At 46.3% G+C, this 17,414-nt stretch overlaps 1 protein-coding gene across 3 annotated transcripts in view; it reads right to left on the reverse strand.

Annotated features, from left to right (window-relative positions):
• Positions 1-4,967: 4,967 nt before the first annotated feature.
• The window catches only part of Arfgap1 (ADP-ribosylation factor GTPase-activating protein 1), a 60,957-nt gene continuing 48,510 nt past the window's right edge, over positions 4,968-17,414 (reverse strand). For 2 of the 3 annotated variants that reach the window (XM_077689823.1, XM_077689822.1), the window contains exons 12-13: positions 13,777-13,890; positions 4,968-7,204 (exon numbers count right to left, since the gene is read on the reverse strand). In XM_077689823.1, coding sequence (XP_077545949.1) covers positions 6,781-7,204; positions 13,777-13,890 — 538 coding nt within the window. In that variant the 3' untranslated portion in view covers positions 4,968-6,780. The remainder of the gene's footprint in view (positions 7,205-13,776; positions 13,891-17,414) is intronic. The other variant, XM_077689824.1, reaches the window with a different exon arrangement.

Below are 17,414 nucleotides of genomic sequence, written 5' to 3' on the forward strand. Positions count from 1 at the left end.
AGTAAAACGACTTGTTTATTTATGGACTGAATTTAATCAAATTAGGAGCATTTATGTGACTAACAAAGTGAAATCGGTTTTGGATATCTTCTATACTTTTTGAGCTTCAAGGCTAATTACCTGAAAGCTGCATTAAGCATAATTAACTAATTAGGCAAGAACTCAATGAGACTTTTATTTCCATGTGATCAGGAAGGCGTATTCCGTGCCGATAATTTATTATATTATTGTTTTATATTCTTTAGGTATAAAAAAATTAAGTGTTTCACCTTCTTTTCAAAACCATAAATAGCATCATGTCACAACGAAAGTGAAACTTCTTTTAATGCATATGTAAAAGAAATAAAGCAATGATGCAATAGCTTCTTGGCACAAAATAGACCTTCCTAATCACACTGACAATCTTTTTGAGTTTTTGCCTAATCTTGAGGTGACTTGGTGAAGGTAATTATTCTTGTAACTCAAAAAATATAGAAGAAATTTCCAAGGTGATTTTAGTTTTGTAATTAGGATAGTTAACTACATAAATCCCAATTTGATTATATTGGTCCATTTGGGCACTTAGGTGCTCGTGCGTCGACAACTGAAGGATTCGGTGATGATTCCGCAGTATTGTTGTCAAGGGCCCGAGGATGGTTCTTTTGTAGAAATGCTCTCGGCGGGTGTGTGTGATCTTCAGCACCAATGCCAGAAGGAGGTCTTGCTGAAGGTATAATCTCTCAGCACTACTGCCATCAAGTCGCTCTGCCACTGTTTCCCTTAGGCTTCATTTCTTCGTCCCAGACGTTGGAAAAAGGGGCGTGAAATCTCCATCGGCTTGAAGGGGACGTGAGGAGACATTCCGCCTTCATTTATTGAGGAGTGCCAAGTGATCAGCAGAAAGCAAGCTGCGGCGGAGACGGGCGAGCCATGGCACTGGTGGTGGTCTTGCCTGGCAGAGTGTGAGCGCGGTGCTGTCGGCTTGGTGTCTGGATTCCAACTGCCGGCCGCGTGACTCGTGCCTCATGGGTCTCGGCTCGGGACAAGATCTGAGGTCACGCAATGCACTGCTCCCGCGGCGCGCACTCAGCTGCCGCGGCTGAGCTGCTACAGGCTCAACGGTCACTGCTCCTTTGTGCTGCTTCCTGGAGCGGTCAGTGGACTCTATCCAGCAGAAGTTGCCGTCACGAGAATCATCAGCGTGACCAGTCGGGGCTGCGGGATTTATTCTCGAGAAGGGCAGGTGTCTGCTGTGTGGCGCACGTTTATGATGCGAACTTAATGCAGTTCGGCGACTTTCCCGACAGCTCCAGTGTCCGCTGACGGTTTCAGTTTGTCCACTCTGGCGTATCCTGTTCCGTGCAGTGCATGCTTCGTTTTATGCCCCACCCAACGCGCCAGCATGAACACAACCACTTTTTTTTACTTCATATTTTTGCCATGTGGCATATGAAGAAGGTGTAAGGATGAGAAGAAAGAAGAAAAGAGATGAAGAAAGTAACGAAGTAAAAGCAAGATAAGACAGTAGAAAGAAGAACCACTTCTGCCCTAATTTTCTACACCATGCAATGTGTCATCCTTTTGCACCTTGATCAATGTGGCTCTGAGGTTCTTGCACACCAGCGCTTTGTCGCCAATGTCACACTACCCCACTGGGCTAGTGTAGCAGGCTGCTCTGGTGGCTTCACCCATCACAACAAATGGATCCGGCAGGTGTGAGCCTCACCATGCTTTTGCACCAATGACATTGGTCCGACTCGTCAGTCTTTAGTGGTTCAAGTGCCTCCAAACCTGACCGGTAGTCGGCAACCAGGTACAAAATTATTGCGCATATAACCCACCCGTGAATACAACCCGCACCCCCTCTTTCCATTGAAAAATAAAATATATATCCCCGTGTACTGCCCGCTTATTTTATACATAAAAGGATGGACCAAAGCTACTACTCAAGCAACATTACACATTTGTTTATGCAAAAGAACTTACCAGCTGACTACGTAACTAGATGACTTTCGCATACATTTTTTTGTATATTGTTGAGCTGTCTGTGCAAAATAAACACTGTCAATGGGATAACAGTGGCTTAGTCGCTATTACTGCTGTAGGGGCATCACAGCCCAGCATGCATTGATGTGAAGCTGCACCAAAGCAAATACCTCGCATATAATCCGCACCTCTACTTCACCCCTGAAATTTTCACATTTTTTGTGCAGGTTATACGCATGAAAATACAGTAGTTACAGTTGAATCACCTGTTCAGTAGCCAGCAATAAAGTGTCGTGTCGGCACACGATGGTCGCCGACCAAATGGTTCAGAGAATAACGCTTCCTGCTCTAAAACAGTTTGTGCGAAGCCTTTGGCAGTTGACGTTAGAAGTTCAAGCACTCAAAAAAGGATTTGCCACAGTGCGAGCACCAGAAGCGCACCATTTGCATGTCTCTGCCATTGCGAGAACGAATGCATAAAATGTAAGTGGTCCCGATTGCAGAACTGCATGTCGAGGCTGTGCAGGCAAAAAATTGGCGGTGTGTCGGCTCGCTTTGGTGCAAATGTCAAAAAACAAGTCCTCTGCTGTCCCAGCCACATAACAGCCTCTCTTCACTACTCTGCAAACCTCTCGTGCTTTTCCCCTCTCACCTCGCTCCTCTCGCGATAAGCATGGGGGAGGCATGCTCAAGTCGTTCAATTTTTTAGCGTTCCACTGCTAGCACACAATCTATTGGAACCTCTCATTACTGCGAGACTTCTTGGAATGCCACAAGGCATAGTTTTGGGCACAAGCTCTTTTTGTATTTTGGGGCCAAGATATTGTTTACAATGTGTTTTTATATTTGCTATTGCAAAAATCAGGCACGCATCTATTTTCAATCAAAACAACACTGCCAGTATCAGTCGTGTATTGATGGTTTGCCCCCAAGATGCCGAATGTTTTTTTTTTTCTCAACAATGTTGACTAGTACAAAGCGTTGTACCAGATCTTGGGGTTTAATGCGCCGACGCAACGCAGGCAATGAGGGGCGCCGTAGTGGAGGGCTCAGGATTAATTTTGACCACCTGGGGATCTTTAACGTGTGCCGAAATCTTGGAACAGTTGTACCAGATCTAGTGGATTGACAAGGCTTTGCCTACATAAACTTTTCAGAATGTTTACAACTTGTGGCTCAGTGTAAAAATCAAGCGACCGACAGAGAGACATGCAGACCAAAATTTCTGGGTTTAAGTAGCTCAACAAAGACTAATTTTTAAAAAGCGGTGTTTACTGTCAATGAACATGCTGGCACCTTTTTTCCGTCATGCATATACTGCTTCTATTGATCGATCTTACAAAACTTTTCGCTAACTTAGTAAAAGCACATAAGAGGCATTATGGTTACATCTATAAGATACCAATTCTAAACCAATTTTAAAAATTTTTAACTACCTTTCAAATTTTTGTCCTGCCATGTAACAAAAAAATTCATTTGTCCAGTTATGTAATTATATGCAGACCAAATGCACAAGTGCTTGTTTCAGTGACCAGACATTACCACTGCAGTATGTGCACAATGATTGCATACATTAGGTATCTCTGATAAGACTGCACTTGCTGAACTACTTCAGGCTGTGTAGCACTCGCCTCCCTGATTTTTGAGTGCAGTGCACTTTCCCTTCGATTAGCAGATGGCGCAGAGAGTGCAGCGCAAGTTCAGGCCTTATTCCACCCTCCCACGAAAGGAGGTGCAGAAGCAGACGAAGAAAGTTCCAAGCTGGTTCTGTAGTGGTGGCACTTGAGCTGAACTATCGTGCACAGGTTCAGAAAATGCAGGCCAGCCAAATTGTAGAGACCTATTATTGTTAGTATGCAGATCTTTGCAACCAGTGGTGGCATCAAGCCACAGGGCTATCGTGTAATATCTGTAATAGTGTAGTCTAATAGCTGCTTGGCACATTTGAGCACCAAAACTGCCTTCTCCCTTACTTATCCCAACGTCTGCGCATTCTACTTATCTCTGCACAGAAAAAGATACAAAATCCACCAACATACTGCATTACGAAACACCACAGACTCAACAAGCAATGTTTTTTTTTTAAATATATATATATTTTCGCATTCACTTCCACTTTATTATGGTGTCAACACAATCAGCAGTGGCATTTGATTTCACAATGCACAGGAGCAAGCGTTGATGTTTTCGGAAAACAAAAAAAGAGAAGAGGTAACAAGACGCAACCCTGCAAAGGGGGGGCTGTTCGCACAAACAACACTGGCTTTGGCTAGCCTCGACAGCTTTTTGACACGCCTCCTTCCACCAACGATTATGCTCAACTTTGAAAATATCTCTGGCTTTCCAGCGAGACATGGGGACGACAGCAGCAAAGGAAACGCTACGACAGAACTACTCGGCGCTACGGTGAAAGTTGCACCTTAAGCAAAAGCACCGACTGTTGTTGATGGCTGGCTTCGCTCTGCTCGAGGCTGTAACTTTGTCGAGGATTGACAAAGGACTGACCTTTGACCTTGACCTTTTGGAAGAAACGGTGCGCGTGACTTTGATGCGAACGAGCCACTAAATGAGCTGAATAAAAGCAGCAAGCTCTGAGAAAAATTGAGCTCAAGGCCAGGAATGTTACCGAGTGCTGTTCCAAAGTGCACGCCGCGGGTACAACGACTGGATGAAACTGGAAAGACTGAAGGTCCATCTGGACTGAAATTTGTGATTCGCGTTGTAACCTTTCCTTTGCCGCTCCGTGGACGAGAGTATTGGGTTGCTCCTCTAAAACGTCGCAGCAGTCAATGGCCATTCACTACCGCAGGCTTCATTCTTCGCAAACGGCTTCCCAAAGGTACAGTTCATCTGTTTGGGAGATATGTACAGCAGGTTGGTCGACAGCTCGTGGCTGCCTACAGAAACACGCGTAAAAAAAAAATACCCGCAAACGATAAAAACGTTTCATGCTGCCCCAATGTATGCTCAAGAGAATTGAAGAAAGAGCACGCAGAATCCCGTCAGCAGGCTAATTTTTACAGCCTTAAAATAAAAAGTAGTGGCAATACACTCCTCAGGAACAAAAACTTAGCACCAAAATGAAGAGTATGATGACGGGGAAAGTAAAAAAGGAATGCATCGGAGAGTGTTCATCGTGCATATTCTGCGTCTCGTGCTGCGTACTTTGGGCCACAACTTCGACATTTAATTTGATAAAAGAGAAGCCCCTTCAACCAGACCACGCACTGCCTGTTCAGTGCGATAAAGTTCCACAAGGCTAACAGCAGTTGACGGCTTCGCAAACTTTGATGCGGGAACTTGGGGGGGCCACAAAAGGGCGCTGTGAATCCTTTGGCGTTGCCAAGACTTTCGCCATTACCGGCAAATGCATCTCACAGCACGGATGCAAAACAGCATTACATCTGGATTTTTTAAAGCTCAACAATTTCTATGGCGGCAATGCATTACAATGCACCCCACCTTGGACCCTACCAGGTTTTCATTGTAGTGTTCAGCGTTTAGCAGCTCCAGTACAGACGAATGCATCAAGTTCGACACATGCGGTATTTTTGGCCATCAGTCTTATGTGAGTAGACTGAAGTGCTTCGAGAATTCAGTCATGGTGAGACCGCATCAACAACCTCTGCGTGTAAAAAAAATCTCGACGCATTCTCACATTACAAAAAAAAAAAGGGGGGGGGGGGGGGGGGGGGGGGGGGGGCAGGAGGGCACCAGTAAAAAGCAGCTGATTGCAATGCAAAAGGAAAGAAAAAGATGCTCCCTTTTTTGTGGATTATTGCACGTGGTCTTGCTGCAGAAAAGAAAAATTCTTGGGCCCTTAGTGTGTCAGTGCGGATGCTTAGGGTACTCGTCTAGGTCCTCGCATTGAAATATCCGCAATATTTGAGACAAGCTTATCACGCACAATCAATGCACAGTTACGGTGCGTCAGGTCCGAGACAATGACCAAAGTAAAAAGAAATGAGAGGGAAACTCTCTCATCATCTAACCGACCAGCAGGGAAGCTTAATTAATTGATATTTGCAAAAATGGGGGACGAAAAAGTGAGACGCAATTTCAACAATACACCACAAGCAGTCCAGATATGCGTAGAAAGCTAAGGAAAAAGAAAGAGAGAGAGAGGGAGAGAATTTCTGACTTTGGAAAGAGAATTGAGAGTCACAAAGACATCCTGTACTACTAGCTGTTGATATAGGAGAGCCATTCGCCTGCAAGCCCTTGGGGTGTTTCAACCAAACAAAACTTTCGGCTTACACTAGCTGTCGCATTAGCCAGCTGCATAAATCAACAGAAAGGCCCAAGCTTTCCATGAGATGGACCACAACGGCACAGACAAGCAATCTAAAAAGCTATTAATAAAATTGAGGCTGACAGAACGAAAGACAAGGACACAGCAGCCTGCCACTATTCACGCACTTTTTCCATCTGGCCCGTCGGCATAACATCGCTCAAGAAGGAAAAGGCCTACAGCTCAACCTCACCACAAAACTCAGTTTTAAAAAAAAGAAGGCTTACTGACATGCACACCCAACAAATGCCCTGCGCACATGTTGCCAAACTTGCCGTGAAACAACAATTGCCTGGCGAGAACGCTCGTTGCTGAGCCCACTATGACGAGGAATATCCGGAGCAACTCGCTTGTGAAGCGAGCCGAGGGTCGACGCCGGCCAATGCCGCCTCCGTCATCGGCCAAACGGACAAAACCACCACAGCAACCTCCGGCACTGCTGCTGCAACCACCCAGATCTCGCACCACACCACACTCGAATTCACAGTCCTCCGTACTCTCACACACCACCGACGCAGGGCGCGTCAATCCGCCTTGGTGCTGATGCGCTGGTAACCCCGGGAGCCGGACGACGACGACTCGAGCGACTCCCACCCGTTGTCGTCGTCCCAGCCGGACTCCCAGTCGTGGTTGGACGACGAGCCGCCCTTGCCGCCGGACTCCTCGCCAAAGTCGATCAGCAGCTTCTCGTCGCCGGCCTTCTTCTTGGACGACTTGGTGGGCGACAGCTTCGACGTGGGCGGCTTGGCGGAAGACGGCGCTTTGGTCGACGTTGACGAACCCTGTTTTGTTGGCGGGCTCTTGGAAGAGGACGCCTTCGCCTTCGACGACGACCGCTGTTGCGATGAGGCGGTCGTTGGGGTCGTCACTGGTTCCCAGGCCGCGTCGCCGGCCTCCCACTCGTTCCAATTGTCGTTGTTTTGCTGGTTGGTAGGCTTTGCAGGGGAGCTAAAAGTGGACGGAGAAAACGAAAAAGCTGCTTAGGCTTAGCGGGCTAGACCGGGGTTAGATCGTGAGCATTCCGTAAGGCTCACAAGCAATCTATTCTGCAGCCAAGGTTGTGTGAAATTAACAACACTTACTTGGCTATTCAAGGTATCCAAATCTCCAGTAGCATTGGATAACTATGGGGTTTTTTTCATCCACTAATTGGTTTTTATCTAAAAACTGCACTGCGGGCGATTACCCTCATTTATTTTTAATTGGCTCTAAACCTTCACTGAAGCATGTGCTGTTCCCCGCTTTACTTATTGTTCTTTGGGGAAGGGAACACGGAAAAGGTTCATGGAGATGAACTACTAGGACGGCTGACGTTGATCCATGAAGTACATGCACTGAACTTCGTCGTTACAACTAAGCCACATTATCATTTGACGAACAAAAAAAGAAATAGTTTCTGACTGCAGCATAGGTGCAGCTCTGTGAACAAGCATAGTTCAAATGCAGCAGAAACTGTGTTTTAGGCCTGAAGATTGCTTCGAGATTCATCACGCTTTAATGAAGTTTTGATAAAACCGCATCAACAAAACACTGTGCTTGTTTCTTCTTACGCAGATTGTTTACTAATACTGACCAAAGAAGCGCACATTTTGATACAGTTGCCAACCGATTTTTCGGATGCCCTGTCTTCCGGACTTGCATGAATATCCGGACTCTACAATGGCGCCATCACACGCTCCGTAGTCACTGTATGAAACCGACCAAAACTTCACATGTTTGAAACCCTCCTCGTTTGATTTTCCTGACTTTTTTCTTTCAATTGCGAGTCAGAAACTACCAAAAAACGCAAGCAAAATCACAGCTATTTTGTTTTTCTGCAGCTTCAAACCCGCATTGCATGCGTATTGCCAGCTGATTTCACATATAGCCTCGACAGCAGGAACCACTTGCTGCACCATCCCGCTAGTTGTCAGTCTCCACGGTGACTGGTTAGTCGCATATGGCCAGCTGTGCTCATTGCACAACCACCGTCAACGTGCAAGCTGACATATTGGTATGGCAACGTAGCAACCCACCGAAACAGATAGGCAAGTTTTCCAAGCCGCTCGGTTAAATAAAATGACTTAATTTGTGCGAGTTAATTTTTACGGACTGCCTGATTTTTCAGACACTATCTTGGCCCCCTGAGAGCCCGAAAAATCGGTCGGTGACTGTATTGGAATGGAGGCGCCTGAAAAATTTTTTTTTGTTACAGCTGGGTTGGACATGGGGACACTAAGAAACCTCGCACCTCTATCCAGATCCCACAATTCATTCTCGATGCTGTTGTCTGTTGTACAGCTGTACTGCGTGGTACATTGCAAATTTGGCACACAGCTGCATTCGTGTGAAATTCCAAACCAAGCACAAATGTGCGCAGCAGCAAAACTGTCAGAATAGCAAAAGCAACCAATAGCAAATTTCAACAACTGCTATTCAGTGCACTGCGCCGCACAAACTGTCGTCGACGCACACTGCACGAATATGTGCGCATCATTGAAGCAAAATTACTGAAGTGCGTGTAATGAGACGCAACTATCACGATTCATTTTACAGTAATGCACAGTAATGGCTGAGCAAACTGCGGCAGTCATTGGTAGGCTCTTCCAGTTGAGAGCCGTGGGAAACGCAGACCTACAACTATAAGGTCTAAATAAAAAGGACCGAAATCAACAATTCCTCAATACTGCTATGGTCCAACCTACAGCTATCATTCTTAATATGCACTGTACGTAACGTACGTAGTCTCACCACAGTGTTTTAAATCAAATGGATTATTTCTTCTTCTTTCTTGCGTGCGAGACATAGGAAAGGTGACATTGCTAAGCAAACAGCACAAGAACAGCGCCTTAAACTCTGCCCTTGCGTGTAAGGAAACCAACACACCTATTCTCCCTACCAAATGCCTTTGGGAATCAAGTTTTTATTTCAGAAAAAAAAAAGAAAAATTCAATCACGGAAATCTAAATGACATCTGGACATTAGACAGAACCGCTATCTAACCAGAATTTCATTGCAGAGGTAAAACAACACTCCGTAAAACAACAAATCAGGACTGTCTGTAATTGCAAGGTAATTCTAAGCATGCACGCAAGATTGAACACCTCTAGAACATGCAGGCCCGATAGCAACAGCTAATCTGAGACACAAAGCCAGATTGCAGCTAGCTTTTTAGATGCTGCAACATTGCGCTACAAAAACTGAAATACGAAGGCCAAAATCGAGATGGCAAAATGCTGACCCTATGACCCTTGGACAGAACCATTGGTCAGGAAGCCTGTTTTATGACCTAATTTCTCTGTGGGGAGAAGCAGCACACAACTGCTTACCTCGTAGAGCATAGCAGACCCACATTTGTAAGGTCTGTGTACTAAGCACACTAGGTTGCTAATGAAAGCGATACAAAGCTGGCATTTACAGCAATGAAATGGGCCATGTTGTATCGCAAAGCAGCATATTCAAGAGATAGTTTCGCAAGACAGACAAGCAAGAGCAGAAAGCTTTAAAACTGTACGGGACGTCAAATCCCCATGTGCTTACTGATTTCACACCCCACATTTGTTACGAACACCCCGGAAACATAAAACCAAGATCTCTTTTAAACTAAACTTTTTTTTTGTCCAATTCTCGCATTGTGTCTGTGAGAAGAAAATAAGGCAACGACGATTGGCTCGCGGTAAACCAAACTTCAATAATTCGTACTTTGGGTTTCTTTCATGTTTTGGTTTTCCCATTATAGTTTTTTTTCCTGTGTATTTTAAAGCCACTTAAACCGGTTCATTCATTCTTTTGTTCTACAACGTTCCTCCGAGAAGAAGTAGACTTGTAGCGACACTTGCTATCAAGATTTTTTATTTTTGAGATGATAAATAGATGAGTGATGCAGCCCACAAAATAACACCATTAATGCAGAACAACACTGTAACACTACATTAAGATAAAAAATAAAGTAGTTTCAGGCTGTTGTCTGGCAACCTGGGCAGAAGCTAATGCGATATTCAACCAAATATGGCCTCTTGATAATTCTATTATTATTCCAGCATGACTTAGCAAGATATCAACAAAACATTCTCGTTGGCTGCGATCAACCAGTTTTACTTAGACGTAAAAACGAAAGAAAGCCACGTTAATATGTGAACCTACACGAAAAAAAAAAAAAAAATTCAGGATTTTTCGAGCAAAATGTGTGGCCCCAAGAAGTTCAAATTAGCACGAGGCAGCTGTATATATAATCAGGTTTCTTCAACATGCTTGGAATTTTGGCGCGAATTTGGCTTAAAGGACACATTTCCTGTAAAGCTGCACGACACCCCCAAGAAATTGGGTAGCATCTGACAGTCATGCTACAATCGTAAAACTCATCTTGCGACTAAGTAGTGCTTCGTGGCGCTCTTGCATTGAGGCCCAGCGATTCTACTCCAAGGCCTCCCCTATTACACTTACCATTATTTTAATAGCACTCACAGGAAGCTATACACCCTTGAAGTGATTTAAAATAAACTGGTCCTACATGTAGCAACAGCTGCACGCTTCGAAATCACAAAACCCAAGGCTTAGCTCCAAGCCTCCTCACGGCCTACATTATCAGTGCCGCGACTCAGACAGTTCAAAATCCTTCTTGCTAACTCGACGATAAAGCCAGCAGCTTGCTTGGGGCAGACAAACAAGACACCAGAATGCTGGCAGTGGCCAGCTCCCCAAAATGTGGCGAACTTTGAGATAGGATCTGAAGGTCAGTCCCCTTTGCCAACACAGCACACTCTTATCAACACAACGTCCACGGTCAGCCCATGTAGGAAAAACAAAGATACGAGGATGCCGCAATGGGCCCAGGCCACGGAGCAAGAATATATAGAAGGAAACGCCCACTGCGGCCGGCGCGATCGAGCGACCAGATAATGTCACAATGATAACCACGGCGACCTACGGAGCTCTGCAGCTGCGGCGGCGAACAATTTGACAGCGGCACCTGGTTGAATGTAATAAAAGCAATACTGTTGTTTGCTGCATTCGCCACAAGGCGTGAATCGCTATGCACTCGAGCTGCTGCGCAACGCGGGGACGGAACGCGCGTTTATCTCGGACATGGCGCGCGCGCAAGTGTGCGTGCGTCATTGTTTCGCAACGTCGGGGATGCTGGCACTTTTCAGTGCACTGTCGCATAACCAATAAATTGGCCGGTGCACTCAACTCGCTTCGAGCACATCACACGTGAGATAAGGCCGTGCGTTTACAGGTTTTACTTTTTTTTGCGTTTACAGGTTTGTTTTTTGAGCTTGCTGTTCGCTCAAGATTGCTTACGCATTAAAAGAAAATGCCCCTTTTAAATTTGACAGAAAATTAATCGCGAAGGCGGGCTCTTCAGTCAACGGAAGCGCAGGAGAGCGCACACGCTCTCACTTCGGCCACGGAATGTTTCGGCGGCCCGGCGAAATGCCGACGCGATGCCGCGGCCGGGTTGGACTCGGCGAGCGCGACCAGAACGCACGCCAGCCATGGCGATGACCGCGCACTTCCTTCGCTTGCCGCCAGATGCCGGAAACTTGACGTTCGCCAAGTGCTTGTGACGTTATCAGGCTGCCCCGGGAAGCTCAGTGTCCCCTCCTATTTTATTCTCGCACCGTGGCCCAGGCCAAAACTGGTGCCAACTAACTTGTGACCTTCGATTTCAGAACCCAACAACCAAGCAACAAAGCTGACACCACCACACTGTCCTGACTTAATCCTTCACTGAGCAATAAATGCCATCGCAGCTAATTGTCACCTGATTTGTGTTTCAGCTATTCGCACGAGCCGTCGGATTACAAAAATTTCCAGATGATTACACACCACAAAGTTTCATCACGAATTAAGAGGGTTTCCGCGGCAAGGCCTATAAGACATGCCATAGTGGAGGGCTCCGGATTAATATTGACCACCTGAGGGGTTCTTTCATGTACTCTGAAATCTCGACACAGGGGCGCTTTCACTTTTCGCCTTTATTTCTTTTTATTTTCTTTCCGCCCTTGAAGGTTGCTTGTCAATTAAAGGGACCCTGCAACACTCTTTGTGCAGTGCAAGTAAACCTGCGCGACGTTTAGATTAGACTTCCAGGAACACCTGAGCCAAATATTACACGTGCGCGTGAAGCGGTAAGCGCGCAAATCACCGTGAAAGATGCGGAAAAACCAACCGCACTCTCTTCAATTCTCCTCATTATGCACCCCTGGCATGGCCTGTGTGACGTCAATCGGGCCATGGCTGTCCTGGCTGTCCTATTGGCTGTCGCTGGTCAACTTCGCGGTTAAATTCTGGCATTTCCTGCGAACATCAGCCGTCGTCGGCGCTGTGTATGAACCTCTTCTATGTCTGAACCTGTCCGCATGCTTTTGGTGCTTCTTTTGTTTTGAGTGCGCGCGGAGTTTGAGTGACGAACTAAATATTCCACTTTAAACGAGCCCACTCGACAACAAACGTTTACTGCTCCAAAAACGCCCCACCAGCCTGAGCGCTTGCTTGCGAGCAGGCCATCATGCCTGCTTTTTTGTGGCACCAGACCGGAAATAGACCCGTCCACGTTGCGGGGAAAAGGACGAAAGTCCCCGGCCTGTGACATATCGAAGGCCGCCGAACAGAACGCCGCGCGCCGCCCCCCTCTCCGGGAGAGAGCGCGCAGCTTTCGTCGCGTTGTCTCCGGTTGAGTTGAACGGGAACATTTATGCGCAATTTTTCATCGCGTGTAGTTTCGGTGATAGTGAACGGATTTTCATAATTCTTGAGGGAGGAGATTGCTGGGACAATCGACTTTACCCCAAAATAGATTCTGAGTAGTCAATGGTAAGCTTTGCAGGGTCCCTTTAAAGAATGGGAATTCCTCTGATGGGGCTCTGTACTGTTTCACGCACCGCCTGCTAGTGGGGGGCTGCTGACCGTTGCTCTAATATAACATCGATAAATACCTCACAGTTACAAACTTTGTTATATTGCTGATCTGTTCACATCTGAAATGCTTATACAGGGCAAGAACCAATTCTTTAGGTCGACTGCTGACCCAGGTTCCCTCAACCAACCGATGCCGATCGAGCTATCTCACACGAATATGTCTCCTGGTAACTAATTTCTTACGTTGCATTTTCATAACAAAGTCGCCCAGAAGTTCAAATCTCAATAGATGTCAAAACGCCCACTCAGTACGGTAGCTGGAACTCGTAACCACACTCGAATCACTTCCATAACTGAATGCAGCCCGGTTCCTCGTGGTTCCAGTGACCACAGATTAGCCGCAAGCACGATTGACGACGTCATATTTGCGGAGATCACACACTTGAACATTGGAGTACGGATTACAGGTATTTCTGCAAACGGAGTAGCCGACAAGCGAAACAAATGAGGCTTTCACGGGAAAAAAAAAAAAAAAAAAAAGCAACAAGTAGCAGCAGACGTCATCGGACAACAACAAACACTTTGAGACACAAAATGGCACACGGTATTGTTAGTTTGCGGGGGAAGAGGTCAATGAGAGAGAGAAAGAAGTGAACTCGGCCTGGGCATATCGAGCGCACCTATGGCCGCTGTTCCCCGAGGACCAGTTCCAGCCGTCCTCTTCCCGCTCGGGGCTCAACGGCCGCTCGTGCTGCTGCAGCAACGGCGTGTCGCTGCAGTCGGGGTTCTGGCTCCTGCGGCAGACGACACACAGAGATGGGCATGCAGACGGACAGACGAGAACAGCAGGCGACACGGGCACACACACACAAGGGCGATTGCGGCAGCGGGCACACGGACAGGCAGCGAAGCGAGTTGCGGTTAACCCTTTCAGGGTCATGGACATACATATACGTCCTCTGCAAACACCTTCAAAATGGTCAAAATAACGTATATGTACATCATCGCTTGTATGTTTAAAAAGCGCGCCTTTTTCGCCAACTTCTCTTGCTTGGCATGTGCTGCCAGACTGCGGAAATACGTGAAATTATTTTCTTGCGCCGATGGCTCTTCTTTCTATTTTTTTTAACGATTTACTTCAGCGGCGTGCCGGCTATCGCTTGCACATCTGCTAACGAGGGGGTGCGCTGGGTATCGCCCACTGGACGCCTCTCGCTTCTTGCGCCTGCCACAGACCAAGGGCGCCTGCGAAACTGATTAGGCTCTTTTGTCATCTTTTTTTTTTTTTTTTTGTATTTCATAGGAGCGGTCCGCCGTCTATCACTCGCGCATCCGGCCATGCGCCGCGGCTGGTTTCGCTATTGTCCTCCGGGCACTTCCCGGTTTTTGCGCCTATGAAACTGATGTCTATCTGATTTCGATTCACTCAAAATGTGCCGGCTTGTTACTCTCCCATTTTTATTAAGAATTTTTCTCGTGTTACTCATGAATAAACCACATGTATGTAACAACACAAACGATTTTTTCTTGTGGTCACCCTAAAAAAATTACGATAATTTTTTCTCGAAATAGATTCACTTGAAGAATTTAAATCAGCAACAACAAAAATCGACCCTAGGGGGCCGCATTCAGCGAAAAAATTTGACCCTCAAAGGGTTAAAAGGGTGCACGGATCACGAAACACGCAAATTTGTATATGCCATGTGACATATTGAAACAAATAGTGACTGGCCAGCCGAGTACATAGGAAAAACGGGATTCGGGGCTGTATTGCATACGTGTTTCTTCCCAACATGAAAAAGGGGTTATCACAAAAAGAAACAGTCCTGGTCTTGCTGTTCTTTGCTCGGACGCAATTTTGGCCAAGAGAGGTAAAGGAAAGCGTTGAAGCGGCTGCCCAGTGCTGTTAGGGCCTAGGCCGTACAACGGCCGTACAACACCAGCGTGGTGCACTGCAGCGTGTACTTCTATGCCCACTTACGTCAATGCCAGAGTACACCCACATGTGGTTGGGCCTTTAAGCATACCAGCAAGAAGAGAGGGGGGGGGGGGGGACGAACTCCTTTCTTACACTTTCAGGACGGCCCCTGACAACAGGCAGAGCAGAGAATGCTGTCCTAACCGTACAAATAAAAGTGCTTACCACTTCACAACGGTTTATATTTAGAGTTGATAAAACAGAGTTTTATTTATATAAAAACTAAACTGAGAAAAATCCTGCCCTATCACAGTAACAAGCTTCCGAGGCAAGCTCTCATCTTGAAGTGAAAACAAATATTTTCACACACGTAAAACAAAAAGACGGGGGGGGGGGGGGGGGGGGGGGCATAGCGACAAAAACTGCAGGTAGAAAAATTTGTTTACTCCCCACCTAAAGGTATTGTATTGAATTTTTCAGCTTTTTCAATGGGAATTTTTAAGCTATCGCTTTCAACCACAGGACAACACTGTAGAAGAACCCTTTTAAATGTCATTTCACCAGCTGCAGTGGTTGATGAAACACCGTAGCTAATTTTACACAATCAGACTGCCTACTCCCAGGCCTCCCACTCAACATATAGTTCCATGAGTGCTTTAAAATCCTCGGAAGTCTGTTTGATCCAGAACAATTTCAGCACTGCCCTGTTTTAATAAGGCCTGGCTTGGCAGCTTAATCTGTAGGTAGTGATGCCCATCTAGGAGCTACTGTATGACATTTAAATGCCATGCAGTGCAAGGCATTGCAATTCATTTGATTTCCCCTTCAGCTGGACATGAAGGCATAACCAAGTCATAAGCCAGAGCAAGGCAATTATGTCTTTTATGTATTCATTGAAACGCTTGTACCGGAAAACTGCACAAGTAAACCGCCTTTCCTAAACGTTGTATGCCCTTTCGTTTGCCATTCGTATGTTTGCATTGGGCCAGTCTGCAAAGAAGCCTCTTTATGCCATGTAGCACTGAACTTCACTTTCCGAATGGACTGAGATGTTGAAGCTAGGTTTTACCATGGAGCAACTGGTCCATTAGCAATGCGTCCTTTGGCTTGCGGATGAAAGCTGCATTGTATGTGTGGCATTAGACTGCAAGGGTCACTCGCACTTATTATTCCCATTAATGCCAACAAGCCAATTATGAACAGAGCTCTGCTGCTAAATGCCACGCAGGCTACACCAAGTCAATGGGCAAATTTTGGAGAAAAACGGCCCGTGAAATTGTCAGCAGGCATGTCCAACAAATGAGACACATGTACTAAGACAACAATAATTATGAAAACCTGACACTAGTTCGGTGGAGACTGAATTGACATAGTTGCCAGGAAATGCAGAATATTCCATCTAGATGGGTAGTTTGTATTACATGCACGTGCGCGCGCACACACACACACACACACAGGAATATCTGGCCCAATGACTGGGCATCGTGGTTATGAATTGCTGGGAAAACACAAAGGAATGCCAAAACTAAAACAGGTCAAGACCTCTCCTAATGGCTGAGTAATAAAAACGGCAACCCAGCAACACCCCTGATTCTGCATTGAAGAACTCGCGCATATTTCGCAGCTGCCCATATTGTATGGGTAAGCTTGTAGACGAATGCGAAAAAAATAGCTGCATAAACAGCATAAAAGCCCAGCAGCCGTGTGGCAGCAACAATTCAAATGCTGCGCATTAGCCAGCCGCTCGCATAGAATCCAACAATGGATTGCAACACTAAGGGTTATTACAGGGCATTCAACCGACTGTAACAATGTCTTATACCTGTGCTACAGGGCCGTTTCAAAGGCCTTCCGAAGGCCGTTGAACCAATTGTGTATCGAGTGTCCCATTGTAAATGCACAGGGCGCACTTGCAGGCGAGCGTTCAATTATCAATTGAAAGTCGCGCCTATAGCACAGGCATTAGTCACGCCAAAAATAATGCGCAGCTTGGCGGGTCACATGTTCAAGAACAGCACAACCACAGTGCGATGTCTCGAAGAGGAGGTGACTGGATTAATCCTGTCACGTGACCTTATCACGCATCTTTCCCTGTATTGCGTACTTTGCGATTGTGCACGCAGGGACTTCCTTTACTTGCGAAGGGAACTGCGGCTTGACGCGAGCAAGGGTTGGTGCCAATGCTATTTCACAATGCTCACCCTGGAAGGCTGCGCACATTCACGAAGTCCTGACATTCAGACGAGCAAACAGCTGGAACACGCACGTGTCAGCTCAGAATAATGCCACTCTCCTCTTTTTTTCGTTTTTCGTCCCAGCTTGGGTGAGGTTTGTTATGCTCGCGCTTGAAATTGTACTGCGGGTTTTGATTACTTTTACCTTAGTAACATTTTTTTGGGT

Source organism: Haemaphysalis longicornis, unplaced genomic scaffold, assembly GCF_048455015.1.
Source record: "Haemaphysalis longicornis isolate Haplotype H1 unplaced genomic scaffold, Haemaphysalis longicornis Haplotype H1 scaffold_10, whole genome shotgun sequence".
NCBI classification, from domain to species: Eukaryota; Metazoa; Arthropoda; class Arachnida; order Ixodida; family Ixodidae; genus Haemaphysalis; species Haemaphysalis longicornis.